We start from the raw sequence: 26,198 nt of genomic DNA on the forward strand, positions 1-26,198 counted from the left end.
GGTGCCTCACGACCCCTCTCTGAGCCCCACTCACCTTTGGTTTACAAAAGCAGGGTCAGAAATTCCAGTTTCCCAGGATGCTCTTTGAGGCAATGTGGTGACAGCAACTCTTAATTAAACACTTACTGTGTGCCAGGCCCTATGCTCAGAACAGCTCGATAAGAGGTGGTACCAGGGTGGCACAGTAGTAAAGAACCCGCCTGCCAACGCTGGAGATGCGAGACACATGGGTTCTATCCCTGGGTCAGGAAGATCCCCTGGAGAAGGAAATGGCAACCCACTCCAGTATTCTTGCCTGGGAAATCCCACGGATAAGAGGAGCCTGGTGGGCTACAGTCCATGGGGTGGAAAGAGTTGGACACGACTTAGCGACCAAACAACAACAAATACCACTAAGCCCAGAGGCCTGGAGAAGAGGTGTCGTTCACCCCTGCTCACCCAGTTCCAAGTGCAGAGCTCTGCGACTTGGCAAACTAGTTCCCGGGGCCATGCCATTGTGGACTCAGTGGTTTCCCACCCCGGGGCACTCACTCCAAGGCCAGTGGCCAAATGAAGCTGGACGCTCAGCCCCCGCTCCGCTCCCTGCTCTGCAGCAGCAGCTGCAGAACAGCTGGGCCCAGGGCATAGACAGGTTCCCTGTTCCAGCATCTTTTGTAAATCACCCCCAATCCTCTGTGCCCAGGCTTCCAGAGGAAGCGGCCGGGACTTGGGGAATTTGAGGACAAGTCTCCGGTGGCTCTGAGGGTAAAGAACCTGCTTGCCGTGCAGGAGACCTGAGTTCCATCCCTGGGTCGGGAAGATCCCCTGGAGAAGGAAATGGCAACCCACTCCAGTGTTCTTTACTGGAGAATTCCATGGACAGAGCAGTCTGATGGGCTACAATCCATGGGGTCACAAAGAGTTGGACGTGGCTGAGCGACTAACACTTTCACTTCCCCTGATTTTTAATATCCTTTGAAATTCCTGTAAGCTAGTCTTCCCTCTTTGCCTCCCACCCCCCCATCCAATAGAAATAGTTGACACAGAAAATAAATAGAATCCAGGGTCAGAGAAAGAAGGAGGCTGGGGTCTCACATCAGAGAGCCCACATTGAATCAGGGTCATGGTCGAGTTCTGTTTGACCCACACAGATTTGAATTCAGAGGCCTCCAGACTCTGCTGAAGCTCCCAACTGACCCCACCCCCACCCCACACCTGTCTTACCTGGGCCCACCCTGCACATCTATCTCATTGGCGACACGTGGGCCACATTTGCAATCCTTAACACTTTTAATTTATTTTTGTTTCAATGGTTTAAAAAAATATTTATTATTTATTTCGTTGGCTGCACCGGGTCTTACTTGTGGCACTCAGGATCTTTAGTTGCGGCATGTGGGATCTTAGTTCCCCAACCAGGGGTTGAACCTGGATTCGGAATGTGGAGTCTTAACCACTGGACCCCCAGGCAGTCCCAGGCATAACTTTTTATTAAACAGATTTCCAAACAATGAGAAAAGAGAGAAGCTGGAGTGATTGAGGCCTGAATGTCCCACAGTTGCTTTCTTGATTTTAAGAGACACTGAGGCGCAGAAAGATTGTCCCACCTGCCCAAAGCCACACAGCTAAAAGATAAGGGACTTCCCTCAACTTACGGTAGATTTAGGCAAGTTGGACTGAGAGGGAGATCAGAAAAGATTCACTCATTCCATAAAAAAAAAAATATTGATGGGAATTCCCTGGCGTTCCAGTGGTTAAGACTTGGCACTTTCACTATCAAGAGCTTGGGTTTGGGGAGGAACTAAGATCCTGCAAGCAGTGTGGCATAGCCAAAGAAAATAATTTATTGAGCATCTACTGTGTGGGGTCCAGTGCCGGGGCCTTCATGGGGACAGCACAGTCCTAGTCTTGTTTGTACAGAGGCCTCAGGGAGCAAGGGTCTCTAGGCCCAGAGCAGAGTCCAGCCTCAGAGCCTTGGCACTCACTGTTTCCTCGCCTGGCACACTTTCCCCCAGATAACTGCATGGCTGTCCCTTCCTGCAGGCTCAGCTGAAGGAATTGAGAGTTTGGGGAACCCCTTCCCCTACTGGGTCTGTTCCCAATTCTTCTCCTCCTTCCCCTCCTCCTTCTCCCATGCTGGCTCTCTCTCCCCTGTGGGTCTTGCCCCTTGACCCTCAGTCTGTGCTGTGACTCTGAAGGCCAGCATGGATGCAGACGGCCCAGGAAGGTCACTGCACTGACCTTGGTGGCTGGGTTGTGCTCCAGGAGTCATGCTGGCCTCTTACACACCATCAGCCTCAGTCTTAGACCCCTGATAGGGTGTGTGTATGAACACCAGGCCCCCTGCTCAGCTCCACTGCTCTGTGAGGGCAGGGCAGCTCCAGAGGGGTAAACTGAGGCTCAGAGGCAGGAGTGACTCATCTAGCAAGGGTGGAACGGGGCTCACCTTCCTGATAAGGGGTTGGGGTGGGCAGAGAGCCCCTAGATGAGGATGTGGAAGCCTTTGTGCAGATCTGGGAGCCTGTCCTGGTGGGAAGAAGAAAGAGCGGGGATCAGTGACCCCCAGGTGCTGCCCAGCTGCAGTCCCCTGCCCCCCTTACCTGTGCTTGGGAGAGGAAAGGGGGTGATGTGTCTGCCACAGCCTTGAGGGCACCTATGCTGAGATCTGTGCATCCTGGATCCTGGGTTCTCTTGGCCGGTGGCCGGATTTTTTTTTTTTCTTTCCACAGCCCGGATTTTCCTCTCCTAGCATGAACCTGTGGGCCCCAAAGCCCCAGTTCCCAGGGCCCTGCTGCCCAAGTTTTCCTGCCCACCATGGTCCCCTTCCTGTCCCCACAGGACGGTGGCTGCCGAAGTGCGGAAGCAGGTGTCCCGGGAACGCAGCGGCTCTCCCCATTCCAGCCGGCGCTGTAGTAGCTCCCTGGGGGTGAGTGTTTTGGAGGCGCTCCCCCACCCCACCTGCTGTGGGGGAGCTGAGGCTGGGAAGGGCCCAGCTGTGGCAGGGGAAGGGGGTCCCAGTGAGTGTGATGGGGAGGCTGGCTGGTCCCCCTCTGCAGGGAGCAGCCCCGTAGGTGGTCAAGTGGGGAGAGGTTCAGCCCCCCAACCCCTCACACACACACACCCACCCCCACGCCCTGTGCCCACACCTCCTGCTGTCTAGACTGGACCACCCAGCTGGGAATGCTGGGGAGGGAGGTCTGGGGAATGGGCGGCAGTAAGGGAGGGGGTGGGGCTCTCTTGCTCCCAGGGCCTTAGGAATTGTCTCTTTCTTTGCTGCAGTCCCCAGGCCTTTCCTTCCACCAGGAGTTTCCTGCCCTTCCAGGCACAGGGTGTGATTTCCTGCCTGGAAAGAGGGGCCGGCCCAGCTGGGGTGGGGGTGGAGCGGCTGAGGTCACTCTCTGTCCCCTGTGGCTCCTCCAGGGCCCCTCCCACCACTCCAACACCCTCCATGGCTCCCACCGCCCTCTTGATTGTCCGAGGTCAGCCCAAGCCCACACTCAGCCTCCAGCCCCCAACCCCAGGGCCCAGGTCACAGCCAGTTTGCTCCACCTCAGGTCCCACTGACCGAAGTCGTTGAGCCCCTGGATTTTGAGGATGTGCTTCTGAGCCGGCCGCCGGATGTAGAGCCTGGGCCTCTCCGGGATCTGGTCGAGTTTCCAGCTGATGACCTAGAGCTGCTGCTGCAGCCCCGAGAATGCCGCACCACGGAGCCCGGTATCCCCGAGGACGGGTGGGTCGAGCCCCACACCCTCCCTGTCTGTATCCCCACGCAGCCTCTGTACCCCACATCAACAATCCCTCTCCCACCAAGCTCCCGAAAGCCCTGAGTTCAGCTTCTGGCTTGGCCGTGTGACCTTAGACAAGTCCCCTTCCCTCTCTGAGCCTTTACCTCTGTATCCCTGAAAAAGACAGAAGGACAGGCCACTGGAAAGATTTAACATTGGGTCCTGCTTCTGTGTGGGGCTTCTTTGATGGCTCAGACAGTAAAGAAACTGCCTGCAATGTGACAGACCTGGGTTCGATCCCTGGGTTGGGAAGATTCCCTGGAGGAACGCATGGCAACCCACTCCAGTATTCTTGCCTGGAGAATCCTATGGACAGAGGAGCCTGTTGAGCTACAGTCCATGGGATTTGCAAAGAGTCGGACATGACTGAAGTGACGGACGCTTTCACTTCTCTGCTTTTGTTTACCCTTATTGTATTTTGTGCAGAAAGATGGATGCCCAGGTGAGAGCTGCGGTGGAAATGTACACTGAGGACTGGATCATTGCCCATAGAAGGTGGGTCTGACTCAGGGTCAACTCAGGGTAGAGAGGCCAGGTCTGAGCCCAGAGGAGCCCATTGTCTGCTCCTGTTGCCTCTGCTCCTGTTGCCACTCCTCCTGGTTATCCCCCACTGTCCCTGCAAGGGTAGCTGGACTTCTGCGGTGCCATGTCCGGTGGATGGATGGCCCTGCAGGCATCACGTGGGCCTTGTGGGTGTGTCAGTCAGCACCTCGGGGAGCCCTGGGGAGCCCTCATCTCTGCTACCCTTTGATCCTCCTAGATACCAGCACCTGAGTGCGGCGTACAACCCCATCACCACGGAGACTCAACGAGAGAGGCAGAAGGGGCTCACCCGCCAGGTCTTCGAGCAGGACACTTCTGGGGATGAGAGGTCCGGCCCCGAGGACTCGGTGAGGAAGCCCTGGCAGGGGTCACTGTCGGGGCCAGGGATGTGTGTGCACAGCCTGCCTGAGGCTTTAACTCTTAATCCTCTGTGATGGGTAATGACCTGAACAGCCTCCATCCCCACAGGAAATGTATCAGCCCTGTAACTGAAAAGTTAAGAATCATAATTATCAGCATTTATGAAGTGCTTTTTTTTTTTTTAAGTTACCCAGTCATGTCCAACTCTTTGTGACCCCATGGACTATAGCCTGCCAGGCTCCTCTGTCCATGGAATTCTTCAGGCAAGATACTGGAGTGAGTTGCCATTCTCTTCTCCAGGGGATCTTCCCAACCCAGGGATCGAACCCAGGTCTCCCACATTGCAGGCAGATTCTTACTATCTGAGCCACCAGGGAAGCCCTATTAAGTGCTTGGTATATACTAAATGTTTTATACTTGTCCTCTTTCATCTGGTGAAGCAGGGCAACACCCATTTTGCAGATAGAGAAATTGAGGGGGCTGTTCCCTGGTGGTCTAGTGGTTAGGATTCGACTAACCATAGCTATCACTGCTGTGGCCCAGTTTTAGAACCTGGTTGCAAGGAACTGAGATCCTGCAGGCTGCCCAGTGCAGCCAAAATTTAAAGAAAAAAGAAACCAAGGCATGCCTGGCTTAGTAGAGGGCTTTCATTGGCCTTTTGAGTTTTGAACCTGTATTTTGTCAACCAATATTTATTGAGTGCCTACTTTTACCAAGAATCATATAATTACTGTTATTGTTTCCATTGTTAGCTGTTTATGAATGTAGTTGGGGAAACTGAGGCCCTTAGCTGTTGGGGTTAGAGACCCAGGGTCACAGAGCTGAGCTGGGATTTAAACTAGGGTAATCTGCTTCTGGGGGCTTCCCTGGTGGCTCAGCAGTAAATAACCTGCTTGCCAATTCAGGAGTGTGGGTTCAATCCCTGGGTCTCTAAGATGCCCTGGAGGAGGAAATGGCAACCCACTCCAGTGTTCTTGCCTGGGAAATTCCATAAACAGAGGAGCCTGGCGGACTCTAGTCCATGGGGTCACAAAAGAGTTCGATACAACTGAGCAACTCAGCACCACCAAATCTGCTTCTGACCAGAGCTGAGTCTAGAAGCTCTGGCAGATCCTGGGCTAGTAACAGCCCCTGTGAGAAGAACTCTCCCTGCCCTGGCAACAGTGAGCAAAGTCCTCAAAGGCTCTCATTGGCCCAGCCCAGGCAAGGGCCTGGGCTGACTTTGTTGTGTTCTGATTGACCAGGCAAGGGCCATGTGATGCCCAGACTGGGAAGTAGCCTTCCCAACCATAGTAAAGGGTGACACCCGTTTTGCAGATGAAGAAACTGAGGCATGGCAAGCTTAGTAGAGGTCCTTCACTGGCCAGCTGAGTCTTTATTTTTTCAACTGATATTTTTTGAGTGTCTACTTTTACCAATAATAATCATATCTCCAGACAGAAGTTTCTAGAAAGAAGGTCAGCAAAGCCTTCAGGTGACCCTTGTCATGGTGACCTCAGCCCCTGGTCCTGAGCGTGCCCATTCTCCACTGGCAGGATGACCCCCGACACTCCTCAGGCTCCCTGGACGACACCCCACGAAGCAGTGGTGCCTCTGGCATCTTTGACCTGAGGAACTTGGCGGCGGATTCTTTGCTACCCTCCCTCCTGGAGCGTGTGGCCCCAGAGGACGTGGACCGGCGTAATGAGGCATTGCGGCGGCAGCACCGGCCCCGCGCCCTGCTCGCACTCTACCCCGCCCCCGACGAGGTGGGTGCCCGCTTAACTGCACAGCCCCTGAGATCAGTGCACAGCCAACTGACGTGTCCCTATGTGTGATCCCAGTGAGATTTCCTGGGTGCCTAATGTATAGCCTGCATTTTAATTCAGTAGCTCTTATTGGATTCTCCTATGTTGTATACCCCTGTATTTATCCAACCAGCATTTATCGGGAACTTACTATATGCTGCGGCATTTACTCAACCGATATTTATTGTATGCCTACTGTATAGTCTTTAAACAAATGGCATTTAATCAACCAGCATTGGAGAAGGAAATGGCAATCCACTCCAGTACTATTGCCTAGAAAATCCCATGGACGGAGGAGCCTGGTGTCCATGGGGTCACAAAGAGTTGGACACAACTGAGCGACTTCACTTCACTATTCATTAAGCACCTATTATATATGCCTGTATTTATCCACCTAGTGTTTATTGGGCACTCACTGTGTTGTTCAGTCCCTAAGTCGTGTCCAGCTCTTTGCGACCCCATGAACGATAGCTCGCCAGGCTTCCCTGTCCTTCACTATCTTTTGGAATTTGCTCAAACTCATGTCTATTGTGTTAGTGATACCATCCAACCACCCCATCCTCTGTCGCCCCCTTCTCCTCCTGCCCTCAATCTTTCCCAGCATCAGTCTTTTCCAATGAGTCAGCTCTATTTAATGACTGTTATTTATTATATATCCCTTTACTTTTATCTACCCAGCATTTATTGGGCTTTTACTGTATACTCATATTTATTCAGTCAGTGTTCACTGTATGTCTACTGTATAGTTTTCTATTTAAGCAAACAGCATTTGAGCAACTAATAGTTATTGAGCATCTGTATATATCCAACTAACTTTTATTAAGCACCTAGTATATACATCTGTGTTTTAATTCAGCCATTTACTGAGTGCTTGCTGTATAGCCCTATATTTATTCAACCAGTTCTTACTGGGTGTCTAGTATGTATGTCTAGTCAGCATTAATTAGATACTTTCTGTATGCATCTATGTTTGTTCAACCACATTATAATAGGTACCTACTACATACCTCTGTATTTATCCAACCAGGATGTGTGAGTGCCTGTTATATAGCAGCCACTGGGGATACATCCATAAACAAGAGACCCAGTCCCTGCCCTCTGAGTTCAGTCTGGTGGAGAAGAGACCTCCCTACAGGAAATGACAACCCAGAGTAGTACCATGATGAGCTGTGTGTCGTTGTCCCTCACGGCTTCCCAGGCGACATTAGTGATATAGAACCTACCTGCCAATGCAGGAGAAATTAAGGGATGCTGGTTCGATCTCTGGGTCACCCCCCTGGAGGAGGGCATGGCACCCCGCTCCAGTATTCTTGCCTGGAGAATCCTAGGGACAGGGGAGCCTGGAGAGCTATGGTCCATAGTGTTGCAACAAGTCGGACACAACTGAAGCGGCTCAGCACACACGCACACACACACCGTCCCGCTCACAGCCCTCCATGTCCCAGCCATGGGGGCCCCTGCATCAGGGCCTGGTGAGGACCTGGAGCGTCAGATACCTCCGGGTGAAGGAAGGCTTCCTGGAGGAAGTGCCAGCTAAACTGTGACCTGCTGATGAGCAGGTATTGGCCAGGCCAGGAGGAAGGGAGAGGGAGGGCATTCCAGGTTGGGGGAACAGCATGTGCAAAGGCTCAGAGGCCAAGGACTGAAAGCTTAATCAGGCTGAAGGTAGAGCTGGTCTCAGGCCACACATTCCAACCCCTCCCTGGAGGATGTGTCCCAGCTGCCCCTTCGGCTCTTGGCAGGATGAGGCTGTGGAACGCTGCAACCGCCCAGAGCCACCGCGAGAGCACTTCGGACAGAGGATCCTGGTCAAGTGTCTGTCGCTTAAGTGAGTGTGCTGATCCGTCCCTCCCTTCAGGCACGTGAAGGGGGACCATGGGGGATTACGGTGAGGCACACAGTCGGCGCTCACTGTGCGAGCCGTGCCGTTACTGTGTGCAGCCCTGAGACACGAGGACCCTCACAGACGTTCAGGCTGGGAAATAAGACTTCTTTCATTATTCAGAGCCACTGACCCTAAGTTCCGGTTGTGTGCCAGCCTCAGTTCTCAGCCTTCCCTGTTTATTTTTTCTTTCTATATGTATGTGTGTGTGTGTGTATTTTTTATTAAAAATTTTAAAATTTATTTTAATTTTTTAAAAACTTCTGCTGTGCTGGGTCTTTGTTGCTGCACTGCTTTCTCTAGTTACGGTGGGCAGGGGCTCCTCTCTAGTTGCCGTGCTTGGGCTTCTCATTGTGGTGGCTTCTCATGTTGCAGCATGAGCTCTAGGTGCACAGGCTTCCGCGGTTGCAGCACTTGGGCTCAGTAGTCACGGTGCACAGGCGTAGTTGCTCCGGGGCATGCGGGATCTCACCGTACTAGAGCTCACACCTGTGTCTCCCGCACTGGCAAGCAGATTCTTTACCACTGAGCCACCAGGGAGGCCCTGCACGTGTATTATCTCCAGCCTTCACCACAACATCACGTCGTGGGTGCGAGTGGGAAACAGGCATAGGGAGGTGAAGTCATTGTGCCCAAGATCACAGTGATTTGTGAAGCCAGAGTCTGGCCCTCGCCCAGTCTGCAGCTGGCACCCAGGCCAAAGGGGGCGCTGGTGACCCTGGGCCTGGCTTCTTGCTGCCATAGCCCCCTCCACATCGGCCCTGGGGAGCAGCCAGAGTGCGTGGGAATGGAGCGGAACAGGATGTGGCCTTGGACCCAAGCCCGGCCCTGCCCCTCCCTACCCTGAGTTCCTGCCTGGATGGAGGCAGGAAAGGGAGGCCCCATCTGGCCTGAGGCTGTGGTGGGCCTTAGGCCTCCTGCCTCCAACACACAGGCTGGGAACCAGCTCTGTAGGTTCATTCAGTCATTCAACCAACAGTGAGTGTCTACTGTATGCAAGTTGTATAACTGGGATGACCACAGGGGGCTCTCTAGGTGGGAGACACAACACACACAAAGGTCTGGAGAAAGGAAAAATGAGGCCAAGAGGTGGGTGGGTTTGGTCCACGCAGGGCAGTGGTGAGCCTCAAATTTTAAGGTTTTTTTTTTTTTCTTTCTCTTTTTGGCTGTGCTGGGATTTGTTGCTGTGCCCTGGCCTTTTCTAGTAGCATCGAGTGGGGGCTACTCTCCAGTTGTGGTGCTCAAGCTTCTCATTTCGGTGGCTTCTTGTTGTGGAGCATGGACTCTAGAGCGTGGGCTCAGGAGTCGTGGTGCACGGGCTTCGTTGCCCCGTGGCATGTGGAATCTTCCCGGACCAGGGATTGAACCCGTGTTCCCTGCATTGGCAGGGATTCTTATCCACTGGACCACCAGCACAGTCCTCAGTTTCCCCTTTTGCAAAATGGGACAGGCCTTTCCTACAAGTCCTTAGATGGTGCTTCTTTGTGACCCAGTGGGAATCAGCTGCCCTCCCCTCCCAGTGCACCAAGGCTGGGCTGGACCTCATGAGGGAGAGGGTGTATGGAGATGGGAGGGTCAAGGTCAGCCGCTGCCAGAGAGCCCCCACTCATTGCAGGTTCGAGATTGAAATTGAGCCCATCTTTGGCATCTTGGCCCTATACGATGTGCGAGAGAAAAAGAAGGTAGGAGCCCCTTTTTTCCCCTTCCTCCCACCCACTCTTCTCCCTTGCTGCAGGGTGATGGTCTTCCTGGGGGTGGTGGCTCAGCTGTTTCTTGTGCCCCTAGATCTCAGAGAACTTCTACTTTGACCTGAACTCGGACTCCATGAAGGGGCTACTGCGGGCCCACATCACCCATCCTGCCATCTCGACCCTGGCCCGGTCTGCTATCTTCTCTGTGACCTACCCCTCGCCTGACATCTTCTTGGTCATCAAGGTATACCGACTGGGGCTGGCAAGGGGGTGATCATGGTGAAGGCCACAGGTGAGGTCCCTGCTCTCATAGAAGAAGATATGTCACCAAGAATGGTGAGCAGGGCTGTCATGGGGGAAGCCCAAGAGGAAGCCTGAGCCCACAGGGAGCTTCTGAATGAACCCAGGTGGGAAGAAATCACCAAGGGCTTCTTGGAGAGGTGACGGCTGAGCTGACACCCATGAGTAGGCAGCCTGGGGAGAAATGGCATCCTGGCACATGTGGGAAGACATTTAAAATGGTTTTGTTTTGTTTTTGATTGTGTTTTTCAGCTTATTAGGGGTGGGAAAACTTAATTGGCGCATGGTTTGGGATTTTGTTTCTAGGAGTGAGCTCAAATTTCCTTTCCCCAAACGTTCAATTAGTTTTTGATCAATTAATTAATGACATTAATTGGACACCTTCAGGCAGGCACTGCTTCCAGTCAGTCATGCTTCACAAGGATTCTGGCCTTTGCTCCTCACAGCCCAGGAAGGTGGGGGTTGCCATGGGGCCCATTTTACAGATGGGGAAGCTGAGGCACAAAATCCAGAAGGAATGTACTCAAGGTCCCACAGCCCCCAAGTGGTCAGGATTAGAGTCCAGGGCTAGAGCCATGCTTGGAGTGGACTTTGCTTATACTAAGAAATAAAGATAAAAATATGGGAGGAAAAATGGAGTCAGGTTTGGGGGCAGGGGCAGCTAGTTATGCAGGCTGACAGCTAGCACTCAGTCCAAGGGATAGTGGGAGCCATGGGAGGTGTTGGAGCGAGAGCCCTAGCTGGGTGGAATGCTTGGGTGATGGTGAAGGTCAGAGAGATTGGGAGTGAGGTGGGGAGGTTGGGATCCTGGCAGCACCTCACTGGGCTTGCCCGCCCCTCAGCTGGAGAAGGTGCTGCAGCAAGGAGACATTAGCGAGTGCTGCGAGCCCTACATGGTGATGAAGGAGGTGGACACAGCCAAGGTGAGCGTGGGAGGCTGGGCCGAGTGTTGAAGGGGTACCCCCGCAGAGCAGATCCTGGATTCAGCAGGCCTGGGACACTGAGCTTGTGGGGGTTGTGTGTCGGGGGTCTCCTCCCAGAACAAAGAGAAGCTGGAGAAGCTGCGCCTGGCGGCTGAGCAGTTCTGCACCCGTCTGGGCCGCTATCGCATGCCCTTCGCCTGGACGGCTGTGCACCTGGCCAACATCGTGAGCAGCGCCGGCCAGCCAGACCGCGACTCAGACTCAGAGGGCGGTGAGGAGGCGGGGCCGATGGGCCAGGGGCGGAGCTACCAGGGTGGGGAGGGGGCGCCCTCTGCTGGCCGGACGAGGTACCAGGCCTGAGTCTGCAGTGTCTTGGCTCCCCGCACCCTTCATTTCTGTCGCTCTCCATTACTGTCTACCCTAGAGCGCCGACCCGCCTGGACTGACCGCCGCCGTCGGGGACCCCAGGACCGGACGAGTAGTGGGGATGACGCTTGCAGCTTCTCTGGTTTCCGCCCAGCCACACTAACCGTCACCAACTTCTTTAAGCAGGTGTCGTGGCTGAGGGTGGCGGGTGGGCAGGGGGCTGAGAGAGGGGGACCCCACGCACATCCCCATTGCCCTCTTGCGGCCGCACGATCCCCGGGGATCCCCAAACCCCTCAACCCTGGTTCACTGGGGCGGGTTCGTGCAGGAGGCTGAGCGGCTCAGTGACGAGGACCTCTTCAAGTTCCTGGCTGACATGCGGCGCCCGACATCCCTGTTGCGACGCCTGCGTCCCGTGACCGGTGCGTGGTGTGCCCCGTACATGAGACGTGTCACTCATGTAGTCACTCAAACCCGCATCTGCTGTGCCAGATCTTGGTGACTGTGATAGACAAAGCCCTGACTTCAGGGGTGGACCTTCCAGTGGGGGCCAGAGATGAGAAGCAGAATAAATAAGACAGGTAGTGGGTCAAACGGGGAATGTGGGCAGAGCTACTCAAAGATGGGAGGCAGCAGCGGGAGTTGAGGGTGACTTCCTGCCACAGCACCTGAAAGATGGAGCCACCAGAGGGCGTTGTGGGAGAGTCAGAGCCCTGACCTGGGCGGGGGAGGGGACCCCAGCTGGAGACTCCCAGGAAGGCGCAAACTGGCTCCCCCTCCCCAGCCCAGCTCAAGATCGACATTTCCCCGGCCCCCGAGAACCCTCACTTCTGCCTCTCCCCGGAGCTGCTTCATGTCAAGCCCTACCCAGACCCCAGGGGCCGGCCCACCAAGGAGATCCTGGAGTTCCCTGCCCGTGAGGTCTATGCCCCCCACACCAGCTACAGGTACAACCTCTGGGGCAGCCGGGCACTTGAATATGGGGGGCACCATGCGGAGTGAGGTCTGCTTCCCCTCCAACACACACACACGCTGGCCTGAGATGCCACTGTTCTGCTTTAATAGGGAATGTATAGGCATGAAGGGGCATATCCTTCCTCCACCCCTCCTCAACCATCCATGTTCTCTGCCTGCGTCCCCGCCTGCTTCCCTCGCTGCTCCATGACTGGAAGCAGGGCCCAGCGCCCTGGCTGACCTCAGCGGATGGGCAGCTCCTGCCTGTGTAGGGGCCGCATGGGGCAGGGCTGTGTCCCTCGGTGCACGACTGGTCCTCAGTTCTGCCCAGGCTCAGGCTCAGGCTGGGAGCGCAGCCATGTGGAGTCTGGGAAGGAGGTGAGGCTTAGCCAAGGCACAGGGATACCCCTGTTCCGCTGCCCTCCCACACCTGGACCCCCGCCAGGCTCACCTCTCCTGAATCTGCCTCAGCCGCTGCTGCTGTGCCATCATCTCCTGCTTCTGTCGCTGCACATGACCCGTGAGGACCCACACAGTGTGGCTCTGCTCATCTGCATGGGCCTGTGGGTCAGGACAGAACCCTCAGCGGGGGCCCCTCACCTCCCATCCCTGGATTCTGCCCAGACTCTCCTGCTTCCCACTGTATTGTGTGATCCGCAAGCCACTGCCACTCCTTGGGATTGCCACTGTCCCTCTCTGGGATTGTTCTGAGCATGATAGAGATTGTGATGACTTAGTCGCTAAGTTGTGTTTGACTCTTGCAACCGCATGGACCGTAGTCCACCAGGCTCCTCTGTCCATGGGATTTTCAGGCAAGAATACTAGAGTGGATTGCCATTTCCTTCTCCAGGGGATCTTCCTGACCCAGGGATTGAACCTGTGTCTCCTGCATCACGAGTGGATTCTTTACCTCTGAGCCACCAAGGAAGCCCATGATAGAGATTATTAGAGGGTATAAAACAGTGCTGGGTACATCATAGGTGTTCCAGAAACGCTCTAGTATGCACTTATTGAATACCTACTATGTGCCCCATCCCAGGTTGAGGATTTTATCTGCACTGAATCCCTGGCTCTATTTTGAGACATAGTTGTTGTTCTTATTTACAAATAAGGCAACTGAGGCATGGGAAGGAACATGGCTTTTGCCCAGGGTCACATAGCATAGAGGCCAGGGTACCAGAAGCCTTAACTGGGTCTGGGGGGTCTGGGGGACAGAAGGTTCAGAAATGAGGTCTGATTGTGAATCGAGGTCTTGATTCCCCCAGGGCCAGGAACCCCTTACCTTTAAGGACTCGAATTCTTGGTGGGCATGGCCCAGCCACACGCCCTTCAGTTGAACTTCTAGCCGCTTCATTTTCTCCCACAGCACCTGCTGTCCCCGGGCCACCTCCCCCAGCGCCTGGGCTGTGGCCTCTGCCTGCAGCTTGAGACCATCCTCTTCTATCTACCAATAGATGGTGGATGTTAGTAGGGTGACCTACTGAGATCAGCCTGATTTTAACATTGGAAATCCTGTATTCCAGGAACCCCCTCACTCCTGGGAAAACCCCAAAGGTCAGCCCAGGCATAACTCCACCATAGACTCCTACCCACCCCACAACACCCCAACTGCAGTGCGCACCTGCATCTCCAGTAGACTTGCACGTAGCTCTTGGGCTGCATCCTGGCCCTGGCTGACCTCCTTCCCCAGGAGCCCCAGCACCTGGCCATAGAGGCTCAGGCTGTTCCCGGCCTTTGTCAGCTGTGCCTCCGTGGCCTTGTACACACCGTTGAGAGCCTGGCTCAGCTGCAGGGCCCCGTGGAAGAGTAGGGTCAGCTCCTCCTGCTGCGCTGGCTCTGAGCCACTCATGAAACCCACCAGTGCCGGCTGGGCTGTCGTTGCCAGGGCGCACAGCAAGCACAGCACAAGCACGGGCATGGCTGGAGGGCTGGGGAGGGTGTGGCTACAACCCCAGTGGGGCTGCCTTTTATGCCTTAACACCCTCCCCTTAACTTCAGGTCAATCGTTAACCAGCCAGCTGGGTGCCCCGTGTTGTGCAAGGGCCTGGAGGTGGCACCACAGTTGCATCAGGCGGATGTCCAGCCAGCCACGCTGGAATCACGCTGGCTAGGGCTTGGGGCCAGGTGCGGGCTGGGGCACTGGTGAGAGGATAGGCCCAGGCCTGGCTGGAGAACCCTACGGCTCCTAGCCTCCGTTTTCCATCTGTGGATGGGCACAACAGTAACGACAATAACAGTGAGGCTTTTATGATCGCCAGTGGTTCACCCAGAGCTGCCCCGCTGCTATTACAGAGTAGCTGGTCTCGTAACCTTCTCCCAAGCCTGCAATGCCCGAGTCTTTGTTGACCTGGTTAAGAGCTAGGGGAGCAGGTGGTGGAGATCCTTTCAAGGCCACACAGCCTGACTCCAGGACCTCCATGTGCCCTGGATCAATGCTCACTGCTGTTTTTCTCCCTGGATGACTGTGAGCAAGTGCTTCTGTTTCCCTGCCTGTGACTATGAAATGGGGGATGATGTGAGGTTCCCCCCAAATAGGCTACTGGTAAGAAATGAGTCGTTTCACGTCAGGTGCTTAGAACAAAACCCAACACACAGTTGGCCCCACATTAGTGTTTGGTGCAATTATTGACATTATTGTTGCTTAATATCATTGATATGACAAAGGCTCAGCTGGGAGGCTTGATCCCTCATTATATAGTTAGGGAAGCGGAGACCCAGGGGGCTGCTGGGGCTTGTACAAGCTTACTCTGGAGGAGGGAGGCAGAACCCTGACCTCAGCCCTGCTCTTGCCTCCAGCTCTTGCCTCCAGCTCTCGCCTCCATTTCCCCAGCTGAGAGAGAGGCCATATAACTCCAGGGGCCTCTTCTGGGGAAAGGGGCAGTCAGGCTCCTGAGCTGGATGAGGCGCAGGTCAGCCTGGGCCTGAGCACCTCCTCTGCCTCACCGTGCGCCCTCAGTGGCCCTGAAGTCCCTCTGTATTCCCACCCTCTGTCAGTCTGCTCCCCATCTGTGCTCTGAATGGTACCCGTCTATTGCCCATGCTCTGCACTCACATCTCCCGCATGCTGCCCATCACTGTCCCTGACCCAGCCCTCCGTGTCCGGTGGGGTGGCCACTGTCCCCCAGGCTCTCTGTCCCTCTGACGTGGACATGCCCCTGCCCCCGCAGGAGCCTGCTGTACGTGTACCCACACAGCCTCAACTTCAGCAGCCGCCAGGGCTCCGTGCGCAACCTCACCGTGCGAGTGCAGTACATGGCAGGCGAGGACCCCAGCCAGGCCCTGCCGGTCAGTGGCTGGACCCAGGGGAGGGGGTTGGTCCCCAGCCAGTCCCTCATGCCTTTGCCCCCCGCCGCCCCAGGTCATCTTTGGCAAGTCCAGCTGCAGTGAATTTACCCGTGAAGCCTTCACACCGGTGGTCTACCATAACAAGTACGTGGGCTGGGGTGGGAAACTGGTGGGGATACAGATGGGCAGGAAGAGGGGTGCGGGGGATGGGCAGGCTCCTGGAGTGCAAGTGGGGGCACCTGAGGCAGACAGCAGGAACGGTGGGGCCTGGCAGAGGGGGTGAGACAGGCAAGGCGGAGCCCAGCTCCCAGCAAAACCCCCAGCCCGGCCCTCTAGGTCTCCCGAGTTCTACGAGGAGTTCAAGCTGCGTCTTCCCGCCTGCGTGACTGAGAACCACCATCTGCTCTTCACCTTCTACCACGTCAGCTGCCAGCCCCGGCCTGGCACGGCCCTGGAGACTCCTGTGGGCTTCACTGTGAGCCCCCCGCCGCCTCTCCCCATCCATGCCCCGCCCTCCCAGCCCTTGTCCGGCCCCACATCTGACCCCCTGTCTCTCCCCAGTGGATGCCACTGCTGCACCACGGCCGCCTGAGGACAGGCCCCTTCTGCCTCCCCGTGTCGGTAGACCAGCCCCCGCCCAGCTACTCCGTGCTGACACCGGATGTACGTGCCCTGGACCCCCTGCCAACCAGCACCGGGTCCCAAGAACCCCAGTCGTGCCCTGCTTTCCTTCCTGCAGCACCCCTGGGCTCCTTGTCCTCTGTTGAGGCCTCATCACACCCACCCCTGTTATTAATCCTGAGTGTCTTCCTGCCCCTGTGTATCCCTCCCTGCTGTGGGGTGTCCCTCCCTTGTTAATGCCCCTCCACCTCTGCACTCACTGTTCCCCACCAAGACCCCACTGCCTCGCCGCTTCAGGCCCCTGTTTGCAGCCCTGCCTGCCTGACACTCTCCCCAGAGCACTTCCTCCCCATGGGAATGCTGTGTCAGCCTCGCACAAACCCTTTCATTTGCACCAGGTCCTCTCATTATGCTGTCTTCTGTTCATTCCCTCCAATAACATTCAGCCTCAGTCTCCCTTCTCCTATGAGCGTCCTGGGCATCCCTGAGCCTGGCCAGGGGACCCCCGTCAGTGCTGCCCACAATCCGCCCCCATCTCTGGGCTGGGCTGCGGGGCCCGGGGGCAAGGTGCCCAGCAGTTACCCCAGGCGGGGCCACAGTCAGGCCACAGTGTCGCAATGGCTGAGCTGGTGGCCTGAGTGGGGGCGGAGGAGGGCGGGGGAGGGCGGGCCTGTGCCCACCTGGCGTGTCCCTCCCGCAGGTGGCGCTGCCGGGCATGCGCTGGGTGGATGGTCACAAGGGCGTGTTCAGCGTGGAGCTCACAGCTGTGTCCTCTGTGCATCCCCAGGTAGGGGGCGGGGCTGCAACCCAGGAGTCTGGCCCTGGGGTTGGGCAACACTTTCCTCTGTCCTGGGAGGCCTGGCCTTGGGCCATGGACGTGACTTTGGTCAGCAAGGCTGGCTCCCAGGGAAGCTGCTGACTCAGGCGGGGTAGCCATGCCAATGGCCATCACAGCTGGAGCTTTGGCCTTTTTTGCATGGTCTCTCCTCTTCCCCCTGCCCCCAGTTTGCCCCTTGCTATGTCTGTGATCGTGCCTGTCTTTTTTTTTTTTTTTAATTTATCTATCTATTTTTGGCTGTGCTGGGTCTTCGTTGCTGCGCACACTCTCTCTAGTTGCAGTGAGTGGGGGCTCCTCTCTAGTTACGATGCATGGGCTCCTCATTGCGGTGGCTTCTCTTGTGGAGTGCAGGCTCTTGGGCACACGGGTTTTAGTTGCAGTGTGCGGGCTTCAGTAGTTAGGGCATGTGGGCTCTAGAGCCGGGGCTCAGCGATTGGAGTGCCCAGGCGTAGTTGTTCCGTGGACATGTGGGATCTTCTCGGGCCAGGGTTCGAATCCACATCCCCTGCATTGACAAGTGGATTCTTAACTACTGGACCACCAGGGAAGTTCCCTCCTCATTTCTTTTCCATTCACTGGTCTCCAGCCTCGCTGTCTTGACCCACTCAGTCTCCCACTCAAACCCTGGGTCCTTCCCTGCTCACCCCGGGTCCTTCCCTGTTCCTACCCCGCTCACCTGGTCCCCTGCCAGGACCCCCACCTGGACAAGTTCTTCACCCTGGTGCACGTCCTGGAGGAGGGGGCCTTTCCATTCCGGCTGAAGGACGCGGTGCTGAGCGAGGGCACCGTGGAGCAAGAGCTGCGGGCCAGCCTGGCAGCCCTGCGCCTCGCCAGCCCCGAGCCCCTCGTCGCCTTCTCCCACCACGTACTGGACAAGCTCGTTCGTCTGGTTGTGCGACCCCCAGTCATTGGTGGCCAGATTGGTGAGCTGTCACAGCCTCAGACTTTAGTTTCCCCATCTAGAGAGTGGGCCCAGTGACTAGTGGTGACCTCCCATAGCCCATTTATCTCTCTGGGCTCAACTTTCCAATCTGAAAAATGGCCCCTCAGTCCCCTAGTCCCCTGACCTTTTGAAGACCACATGACCCCCTTGGGCCCTGAAGTAGGAGCTTGGAACTTAACCTCTGCTCTGCCCAGCAGTAAACCTGGGTCGTGGCGCCTTTGAAGCAATGGCCCACGTGGTCAGCCTCGTCCATCGGAGCCTAGAGGGTGCCCAGGACACCCGTGGTCACTGCCCACTGCTGGCTGCATATGTCTACTACGCCTTTCGACTGCCTGGCACAGAGCCCAGCCTCCCAGGTGGTGAGTGTCGGTGGAAAGCTCTGGGGCACAAGACATACCTGGGAGGAAAGCATCCTAAGCAAAGGGAAGGCATGTGCAAAGGTCCTGAGGCTACAGGCCTTGGTTGGTTTGTACAATGTATAGGAGAGCGAGAGAGAGAGAACTTTGTACCCCAGCCCCAGGACTGTGGTCTCTATAAATTTTATTGACAAGCGATTCAGCCAGTTAGCAAGCAGGGACTGGAGCAGAGCAGCCTGGGTTTGGCTCTCAGTTCTGCCTGTGAGCTCTGTGACCTCAGGCAATGCCTTTACCTCTCTTGGCCTGTCTTCCTATCTTTTAAACAACGATAATACTAGTGCCCCTCTTGTGGGAGTGTTAGTAATAAGTAAATGGCAAGTGAAAAGTGTTAGTCACTCAGCGACCCCATGGATTGTAGCTCACCAGGCTCCTCTGTCCGTGGGATTCTCCAGGCAAGAATACTGGAGTGGGTTGCCATTTCCTTCTCCAGGGGATCTTCCTGACCCAGGGATCGAACCCAGGTCTCCTGCATTGCAGGCAGATTCTTTACCGTCTGAGCCCCTAGGGAAGTCCAAACGGCATAGTAATCCATGTGAAATACTTGGCACAGTGAACACTCAGTAAAGTTGGATATTTTCATTTGCTGCTGCTGCTGCTGTTGCTGCTGCTGCTAAGTCGCTTCAGTCGTGTCCAACTCTGTGCGACCCCATAGACGGCAGCCCACCAGGCTCCCCCGTCCTTGGGATTCTCCAGGCAAGAACACTGGAGTGGGTTGCCATTTCCAATGCATGAAAGTGAAAAGTGAAAGTGAAGTCGCTCAGTCGTGTCCGACTCTTAGCGACCCCATGGACTGCAGCCTACCAGGCTCCTCCATCCATGGGATTTTCCAGACAAGAGTACTGGAGTGGGGTGCCATTGCCTTCTCCTTTCATTTGCTAAATGATTAATAATAGCCAGTAACCCCTCTGGACACATACAATATGCCAGGCACTCCGTGTTTTTCATCTTTCTCAAAATTGCTATGAGGCTGAGCCACTATTACACCCATTTTATGGGTGAGGAACCTAGAGGTTTAGAGGCAGAAGGTGACTTTGGGGACTTCCCTGGAGGTCCAGTGGTTAAGACTCTGTGCTTCCACTGCAGGAGACGTGGGTTCAATCCCTGGTTGGGGAACTAAGATCCTTCATGCTGCATGATGCAGCCAAAAGAACAACCCCATAACAACAATAACAACAAAACACGCAAAAAGGAAGTGACTTCACCAAGGGCATCCGACTGGGAAGGGACAGGAGGTCATCAGGGCAGGTGGGCAGGGGGCTGAGCATATTCCTTCCGTCCTCAGGGGCCCCGCCAGTGACGGTGCAGCCTGCCACGCTGGCCCGTGGCCCTGGCCGCCCCGCCAGCCTCTACCTGGCACGCTCTAAGAGTATCAGCAGCAGCAACCCCGACCTGGCCGTGGCCCCTGGCTCTGTGGATGACGAGGTCTCCCGCATCCTGGCCAGCAAGGTAGGCAAGGGGCCCCTGCTGGCGCCAGCCTCAGGGGTCATGGCCGCCGTGTGGGTGGGTGAAAGGTTTCAGTGTTGAAGGAAAACGGAAGGACAAACAACAGCACAGATGAAGACTTGACCCTAGGGCCTCCCTGGCGGTCCAGTGGGTAGGACTCCGCACTTTCACTGCCAAGAGTGTGGGTTCAATCCCTGGTTGGGGAACTAAGATCCCACAAGCCACACGCGCGCGCGTGTGTGTGCGTGCGTGCGTGTGTGCGTGCGTGCGTGTGTGTGTGCTAAGTCGCTTCAGTTGTGTCCGACTCTTTGTGACCCAGTGGACCTTAGCCTGCCAGGCTCCTCTGTCCCTGGGATTCTCCAGGCAACAATATTAGAGTGGGTTGCTATTTCCTTCACACAAGCCACACAGAATGGCAAAGAAAAAAACTTGACCCTGGACCAGCAGGGCTGGGCTCTGGCTGTCAGTCTGGGAGCTGTGACTTGGATTCTGAGGCTGACCCACGGATGGGTGACTGGAGCTTGAAAAAGGAGCAGCCTGTACGTAGCACAGCGGGGTGTTTGTACATGTGCCACACGCATGTATCCACAGGGGGGCGCCCATGTGCACATTGCCCATGCACATTGGAACACAGTTGCGTGTACTTGTGTATTCCATGCACAGACATATGTGGGAGGCATATACACACATACCCTGTGCGTGTTTTGCACACATGTATTGCAGGGTCACATGTGGGTGTCCACGTGGGCACATGTGTGGCCCAGGGCAGTGAGCACGCTCTGTGTTTGTCACTGGTTTCTCTGCCCTCTGCCCACAGACACTCCCACTTACCTGTGTGTCTCCAGGGTATCGACCGCTCACACTCCTGGGTGAATGCTGCTTATGCTCCGGGAGGCAGCAAGGCTGTGCTGCGACGGGCCCCCCCTTATTGCGGGGCCGACCCCAGACAGGTGCCCTCCCTACCTGACGTGCCCCTGCACGTGCATCACCCCACCTCAGCATGGGCTCCTCCCACCTTCCTGGCTGCTGCCAACTAACCTAAGGGGGCTGCCTGGAGGAGGCGGCAGACCCCCCCCCCCCCACACACACACCCCGCCCCGCCTCCTGCCTTCGTTTGGGGCTGTGGCATGGATGTTGTGGATGTCGTAGGCAACACGGGCATCTTCATGAGCCTTTTGCTGCCACACAGACCACAGCCTCAGGCAGAGACAGAAGGGACAGAGTAGTGTCCAAATAGCATGCAAATGGTGTGCAGTGACAGAAAGGGAGGGGCAGTATGCAAATAGCATGCAGATGACCCAGCCACTCTAACCTCACTTCCTGCATGGCCTCTCTCTCTCCCCTTAATCCACTCTGTTCAGGAGAGTCAACTGTCCCCTTGACACAGCAACCTGAATGATGCCCAACCTGAATGAACCTTGGCTCCCTCACCCCATTTCAGGAAGAGGGACCCCTTCCCAGAACCCTGGTTGTGGGGAGGGCCTTTGCCGTCAGATAGTCCTGGGATGAGTCCTGGTTCTGTTAGGGGCTCACTCTGCGCTCCAGGCTTTGAATTTTCAGAAATAGTGAAGACTCGCTGTTCAGTGCAGCGGCCCCAAGCCTGGGAAGGAGTTAGGGCATCACAGGTAGGACTTCATTGGGGAGAGAGATCCTCCGGCCAGCCTCATCCTTGAGCTGCTGGCTAGTCGGGGAGATTGATGCCTATCAAACAAACACACGACTATGTAAGTGAAGGAGGTGAAAACGTCTGCAAGGAAGTGAACCAAGACAGGGCGGTCTGAAGAGTCTTTCTCCTAGAAGGTGACCTAAAGAGTGAGATAGAGCCAGCCAGGGATGAGTGGGTGTTCCGGGTGGAGGGAAAGGCTCTGCAGAGGTTGGGAGCAAGCTCAGAGGCCCCTGGGCACCCAAGGCTAGATTCCCTGCACACTTGGCCCCAGGCCACGTGTTCCAGCTTTGTGCCTGTCACCTAGGCAACCTGCACGGCATGGCAACCAGAGGACTGTTCACAGCTTGAGCAGGGGAACTTCTGGGCAGGCTTCTAAGATTTCTGAGAGTCTGGCTTCATGGGCCTTTCCAGCACCCCCCTGACGTTTTGAACAGGCCTCCCCACAGTGCCCTCAGTTCTCTGGGGTGTCAGCTGGGCTTGGAAGGGCACACTGCAGGTGGCAAGGTGTCAAGAGGGCAGGCATTCCGGACCTCGGGAGGAGGAGGCGGGAGGCGGCAGTGAGGCTGGCCTTGGCAGGCTTTGGCAGTGGGTGGCCCATCTGATGCAGACCAGGGAGCCCAGGGCATGTGGCTGGGACTGTGGGAGCTGTGGGGGCCCCCTCATGCTTGAGGCAAGGGCCTAGGCAGTTTCCAGGGCTGGGCCAGTTCCATCATTGGGTCATCTCCTCTCCCTGTCAGTGGCCTCACCTTCTGACCAGCCAAGGAGGTGGGGAAAGTGGAGCTTGAGCTCTCCATGCCCATTTCACAGATGGGGAAGCTGAGGCCTGGCGAGGCCCCAAGAAAGGCTGGAGTGGGGCCAGGCCTGGAACCTGGAGCTCTCGGCTGCTCCTGCTGCCTCTCATCAGTTCACCTCCTCTGTCCTTATCTTTCTTTTCCTTCTTTCTCCTCCTCCGTTCTCCCCTTTAATCCCCGTTGTCTGTACTCTGCGCCCGTCTACACTCTCACTCCACCTTGTTGACCTCTGTCCATCGGTGAACTCATGGACTCACTCACCCTCCACCCTCAACCCCACTCGCACTCCCTGCCTCTGACCACGTTATCCTCTCCATCTATGTTGATTTCATTCTCTCCACCTACACGGCCCCCACCCCCCACCACTTTTCTCTTACTTTTGTCTGCCGGGTCCTGCTCCATCCGCGCTTACCTCCGACGGGCTCCCGTCCACATCCTCACCTGTCCCCTTCACCCTGCTTGTCGCCTCCTTACCGTACCTTGCTTATTCTCATCTCTTCCATCACTTTCATGCCTTCTCTGTCTGAATCCACACACTGCTGTCTTTATTTATTAACACTGCTCGTTCCATCCACGCCCCCACTGTCTGTCCACATGGGCACACCTCCCCTCCATCCATGCTGCTGACCATCTCTCTTCTCCATCCGTACCGTCTATACCCACACTAACCGCCCCCCACCCCCCCACCATCCCATCCCCTTGCCATTCCATCATAGGCCATCGACCGCAGCTCTAGCCGAACCTCTTCCTGCCTCGAGAGCTCCTCCTCGTCCCCGCCCACCACCCAGCTGAGACCCACTGTGCAGAAGGTAGTCGGAGACGGGGTGGGTGACTCCACTTTGGGGTCCAGAGCTCCCTTGACCGGTGGGAGTCTGGAGAGCCAGGGAGAGGGCACACTGACTGCTTCTGGCCCCTCTCCTCCTGCATGGCCTCCCATTGCTCTAACCCCGAGCCATTCAGCTGCATCCTCCCCTGTCACACTGGGGGTACAGCATGGGCGCCTCTGCACTCCGTGACCCCTGCCCCTGCCCCCAGCTGCTACATGAGGAGCTGGCCCTGCAGTGGGTGGTCAGCGGCAGTGCTGTGCGCGAAGCCGTCCTGCAGCACGCCTGGTTCTTCTTCCAGCTCATGGTGAGACTCCCTGTTCCCTGCCCAAGAGCAAGGGCCCCTGGAGAGACTCTCTTAAGGGAGAGAAACCCCCTGAGATTGCACCTAAGCCCCCTGAGAAATGGCTCCAAGAGACCCCCCACATGGAGATAAGAGATGCCTAAGGGAATCTCTCCCTGGAGAGCCCCTGAAACTTACCTGAAACCCCCTCCCCTGTGTGAAGGATTTTCTCCCCACTTTTCCTGTGCCACCATTGAGAAACTCTACCTAGCAAGGAGACCCACCTCATCCCCAAGAGACAGAAGGAAACTATTGAGATCATACTTGAACATGCCCCCAGACTCCTCAAGAGGTGCCTTGAACTATTCCTGCTGACAATAACCGCCCCCACCTCAATCTGGTGGGCCTTGAAGCCCCACCCTCATTCCTACTGCCCAACTTTGACCACTGGAGACCAGTTCTAGCCCCACACATGCTCTCTCTGAGCCTCCTACTCCTCTAGTTAGCCCTCACTTAGGCCCCACCCATGGCCTTCTCAGGCCCTGCCCACCGTTCTCGGGCCCCACCCACATGGTCAGGTCCCAGGATCCCTTATGCCCACCTTTAGCCCACCTCAAGCCATCACTCACAGTCCCCCAAGTTCCACCCACTTCTGGCGAGCCACCTCCACCTCTACCACCCCCGTCCTCTCGCTCGGCCCCCAGGTGAAAAGCATGACGCTGCACCTGCTCCTGGGTCAGAAGCTGGACACACCCCGCAAACTTCGCTTCCCTGGACGCTTCCTGGACGACATTGCAGCCCTGGTGGGCTCTGTAGGCCTGGAGGTTATCACCCGCGTCCACAAGGTGAGGGATGTGGGGCCTTCACGGTGTGTGTGGGGGCGGGGGTGCTGAGGGAAGACAGAGCCAGCCAGGTGGGGTGCCAATCTGCCCAGTGCTTCCTGGCTGCAAGACCACAAATCCCATTCATTGGATGGGTCCGTTTACTCAACATCTGTTTCTTAAAGCATCTACTGTGTGCACAGCCCTAGGCTGGGAGCTAGAGACAGACGGTGGTGACCAAAGCAGACCCAGTTCCTTGCCTTCATGGAGCTATTAGGGAGAGATTTGAAGGAGGTAAAGGAGCAGTCTATGTGATATCCAAGGAAAGAATGTTCTAGGCAGCGGGAACAGCAGTTGCAAAGGCCCTGGGGCAGGACTGCCTCTGCTGGAAAGCAGTGAGCAGTTAGAAAGCCTACGCTTCAGGCTGCAGCGGAGTTAACCAAGGATGGGAATGAGAGTTGGGGAGGGCAGGGAGGTGGCAGGGCAGATCCATTAGCCCTTAGCAACAGTGCCAGTATACAGTAAGTACTCAAAAAACGGACATTGATACTTGAAACTTTGACAGTTATCCAGATGCTGAACCACTAATTCTAGTGCTCACAGGAGCTGCGCAGACAGTAACGATAATAATAAAATCATGCGTTTGTTGAGCACTTGCTGTGTGCCTGAATACTTTAGGTGGATCCCATCATTAAACTCTCCCTGCAGCTTCATGAACTTAGTGTTATTGTTTTTTCCATCTTACCAATGGAGAAACTGAGGCAGAGAATGACTAATAACCTGATATCACATGACTGGGAAGGGGCAGAATGGAGATTTGAACCCTCACCACCAGCTTCAGTTGGGAGAGTAGGGCTTCTGGTGGACCAGAGGGCATGTGCCCACTGGCTGTGGCCAGAATGTTTGATTTTTTAAATAATTTTGTTTAATTAATTTATTTTGATTTTTTGTATAACTTTGTTTAATTAATTTATTTATTTTGGGCTGTGCTGGTAAAGAAAGGCTTGCGCCTTTCTCTAGTCGCGGAGAGTGGGGTCTGCCCTCTAGTTGTGGGGGGCAGGATTCTCGTGCAGCGCCGGCTCTAGGGCATGCGGGCTTCAGTGCTGCGGCGCGTGGGCTCCGTAGTTGTGGCTCCGAGGCTCTGGAGCACAGGTTCAGTCATTGTGGCATATCGGCTTAGCTGCTCTGAAGCATGTGGGAATCCTCCCGGGTCAAGGATCAAACCCGTGTCTCCTGCATTGGCAGGTGAATCCGTAACCACTGAGCCACCAGGGAAGTCTAGAATGTCTGATTTCCAAAGAGAAAGGCGACTTCTGTATTTGATGGGAATTTTCCAGATGTTTGAAATGCCAGTCCAGCCTAAGCTGGCTCTTGTGCAATTCCCCGTGACCTTTGGGCTGATCTCAAAGGCCTTGACCTGGTTGCACTGAAGTCTCCCTAAGAGCTAAGATTCATATTACAAGGAAACCCCCCTTCAAGAGGGCCCGGGGAAGAATAGCACCCTTGAGAAGCAGCTTCGTCACAGCCACTGGGGGGGCATCAGTGACGGGTCCCAGCGGCCATTCCTCCACTGGGCATTTATGGAGCGTCCAACTATATCAGATTCAATGCACCAGGCAGACCCTGTCTCTGCCCTCCCGTGGACTTGGAGCTCAGGCAGGTTTTGTATTTTGTCTCTGTCACAGGACCTGAGAACCCCT

General features: G+C 55.8%; 2 protein-coding genes across 10 annotated transcripts in view; one reads left to right on the forward strand and one right to left on the reverse strand.

Annotated features, from left to right (window-relative positions):
- Positions 1-26,198, forward strand: part of DOCK6 (dedicator of cytokinesis 6) — a 47,552-nt gene that overhangs the window by 5,214 nt on the left and 16,140 nt on the right. For 5 of the 9 annotated variants that reach the window (XM_040240651.1, XM_040240652.1, XM_040240658.1 and 2 more), the window contains exons 2-26: positions 2,815-2,902; positions 3,531-3,706; positions 4,188-4,256; positions 4,522-4,651; positions 6,200-6,412; positions 8,194-8,279; positions 9,949-10,015; positions 10,119-10,268; positions 11,167-11,247; positions 11,365-11,518; positions 11,672-11,799; positions 11,942-12,035; positions 12,398-12,560; positions 15,735-15,852; positions 15,926-15,996; positions 16,189-16,327; positions 16,414-16,515; positions 17,174-17,260; positions 18,003-18,234; positions 18,452-18,613; positions 19,953-20,116; positions 20,959-21,063; positions 23,287-23,379; positions 23,606-23,701; positions 24,382-24,522. In XM_040240651.1, the coding sequence (XP_040096585.1) occupies positions 2,815-2,902; positions 3,531-3,706; positions 4,188-4,256; positions 4,522-4,651; positions 6,200-6,412; positions 8,194-8,279; positions 9,949-10,015; positions 10,119-10,268; positions 11,167-11,247; positions 11,365-11,518; positions 11,672-11,799; positions 11,942-12,035; positions 12,398-12,560; positions 15,735-15,852; positions 15,926-15,996; positions 16,189-16,327; positions 16,414-16,515; positions 17,174-17,260; positions 18,003-18,234; positions 18,452-18,613; positions 19,953-20,116; positions 20,959-21,063; positions 23,287-23,379; positions 23,606-23,701; positions 24,382-24,522 (3,109 nt within the window). The remainder of the gene's footprint in view (positions 1-2,814; positions 2,903-3,530; positions 3,707-4,187; positions 4,257-4,521; positions 4,652-6,199; positions 6,413-8,193; positions 8,280-9,948; positions 10,016-10,118; positions 10,269-11,166; positions 11,248-11,364; positions 11,519-11,671; positions 11,800-11,941; positions 12,036-12,397; positions 12,561-15,734; positions 15,853-15,925; positions 15,997-16,188; positions 16,328-16,413; positions 16,516-17,173; positions 17,261-18,002; positions 18,235-18,451; positions 18,614-19,952; positions 20,117-20,958; positions 21,064-23,286; positions 23,380-23,605; positions 23,702-24,381; positions 24,523-26,198) is intronic. The other 4 variants (XM_040240653.1, XM_040240655.1, XM_040240654.1 and 1 more) reach the window with 2 other exon arrangements.
- Positions 12,657-14,503, reverse strand: ANGPTL8 (angiopoietin like 8). The gene is made up of 4 exons (XM_040240660.1): positions 14,189-14,503; positions 13,850-14,011; positions 13,019-13,128; positions 12,657-12,934 (listed from the first exon to the last, which is right to left on the reverse strand). Exons 1-4 carry the CDS (start codon positions 14,483-14,485, stop codon positions 12,907-12,909), a joined length of 597 nt encoding a protein of 198 aa, XP_040096594.1. The 5' UTR covers positions 14,486-14,503; the 3' UTR covers positions 12,657-12,906.

Source organism: Oryx dammah, unplaced genomic scaffold (assembly GCF_014754425.2).
Source record: "Oryx dammah isolate SB20612 unplaced genomic scaffold, SCBI_Odam_1.1 HiC_scaffold_5, whole genome shotgun sequence".
Classification (NCBI taxonomy): Eukaryota; Metazoa; Chordata; class Mammalia; order Artiodactyla; family Bovidae; genus Oryx; species Oryx dammah.

Excerpts from the sequence above, each read along its gene's own strand:
- ANGPTL8 (XM_040240660.1), bottom strand. The coding sequence starts at position 14,485 with ATGCCCGTGCTTGTGCTGTGCTTGCTGTGCGCCCTGGCAACGACAGCC. Across the intron at positions 14,012-14,188 it reads CAAGTCTACTGGAGATGCAG|ATAGAAGAGGATGGTCTCAA; the intron begins GTGCGCACTGCA and ends ATCTATTGGTAG. Across the intron at positions 13,129-13,849 it reads AAGAATTCGAGTCCTTAAAG|GCCCATGCAGATGAGCAGAG; the intron begins GTAAGGGGTTCC and ends CCTGACCCACAG.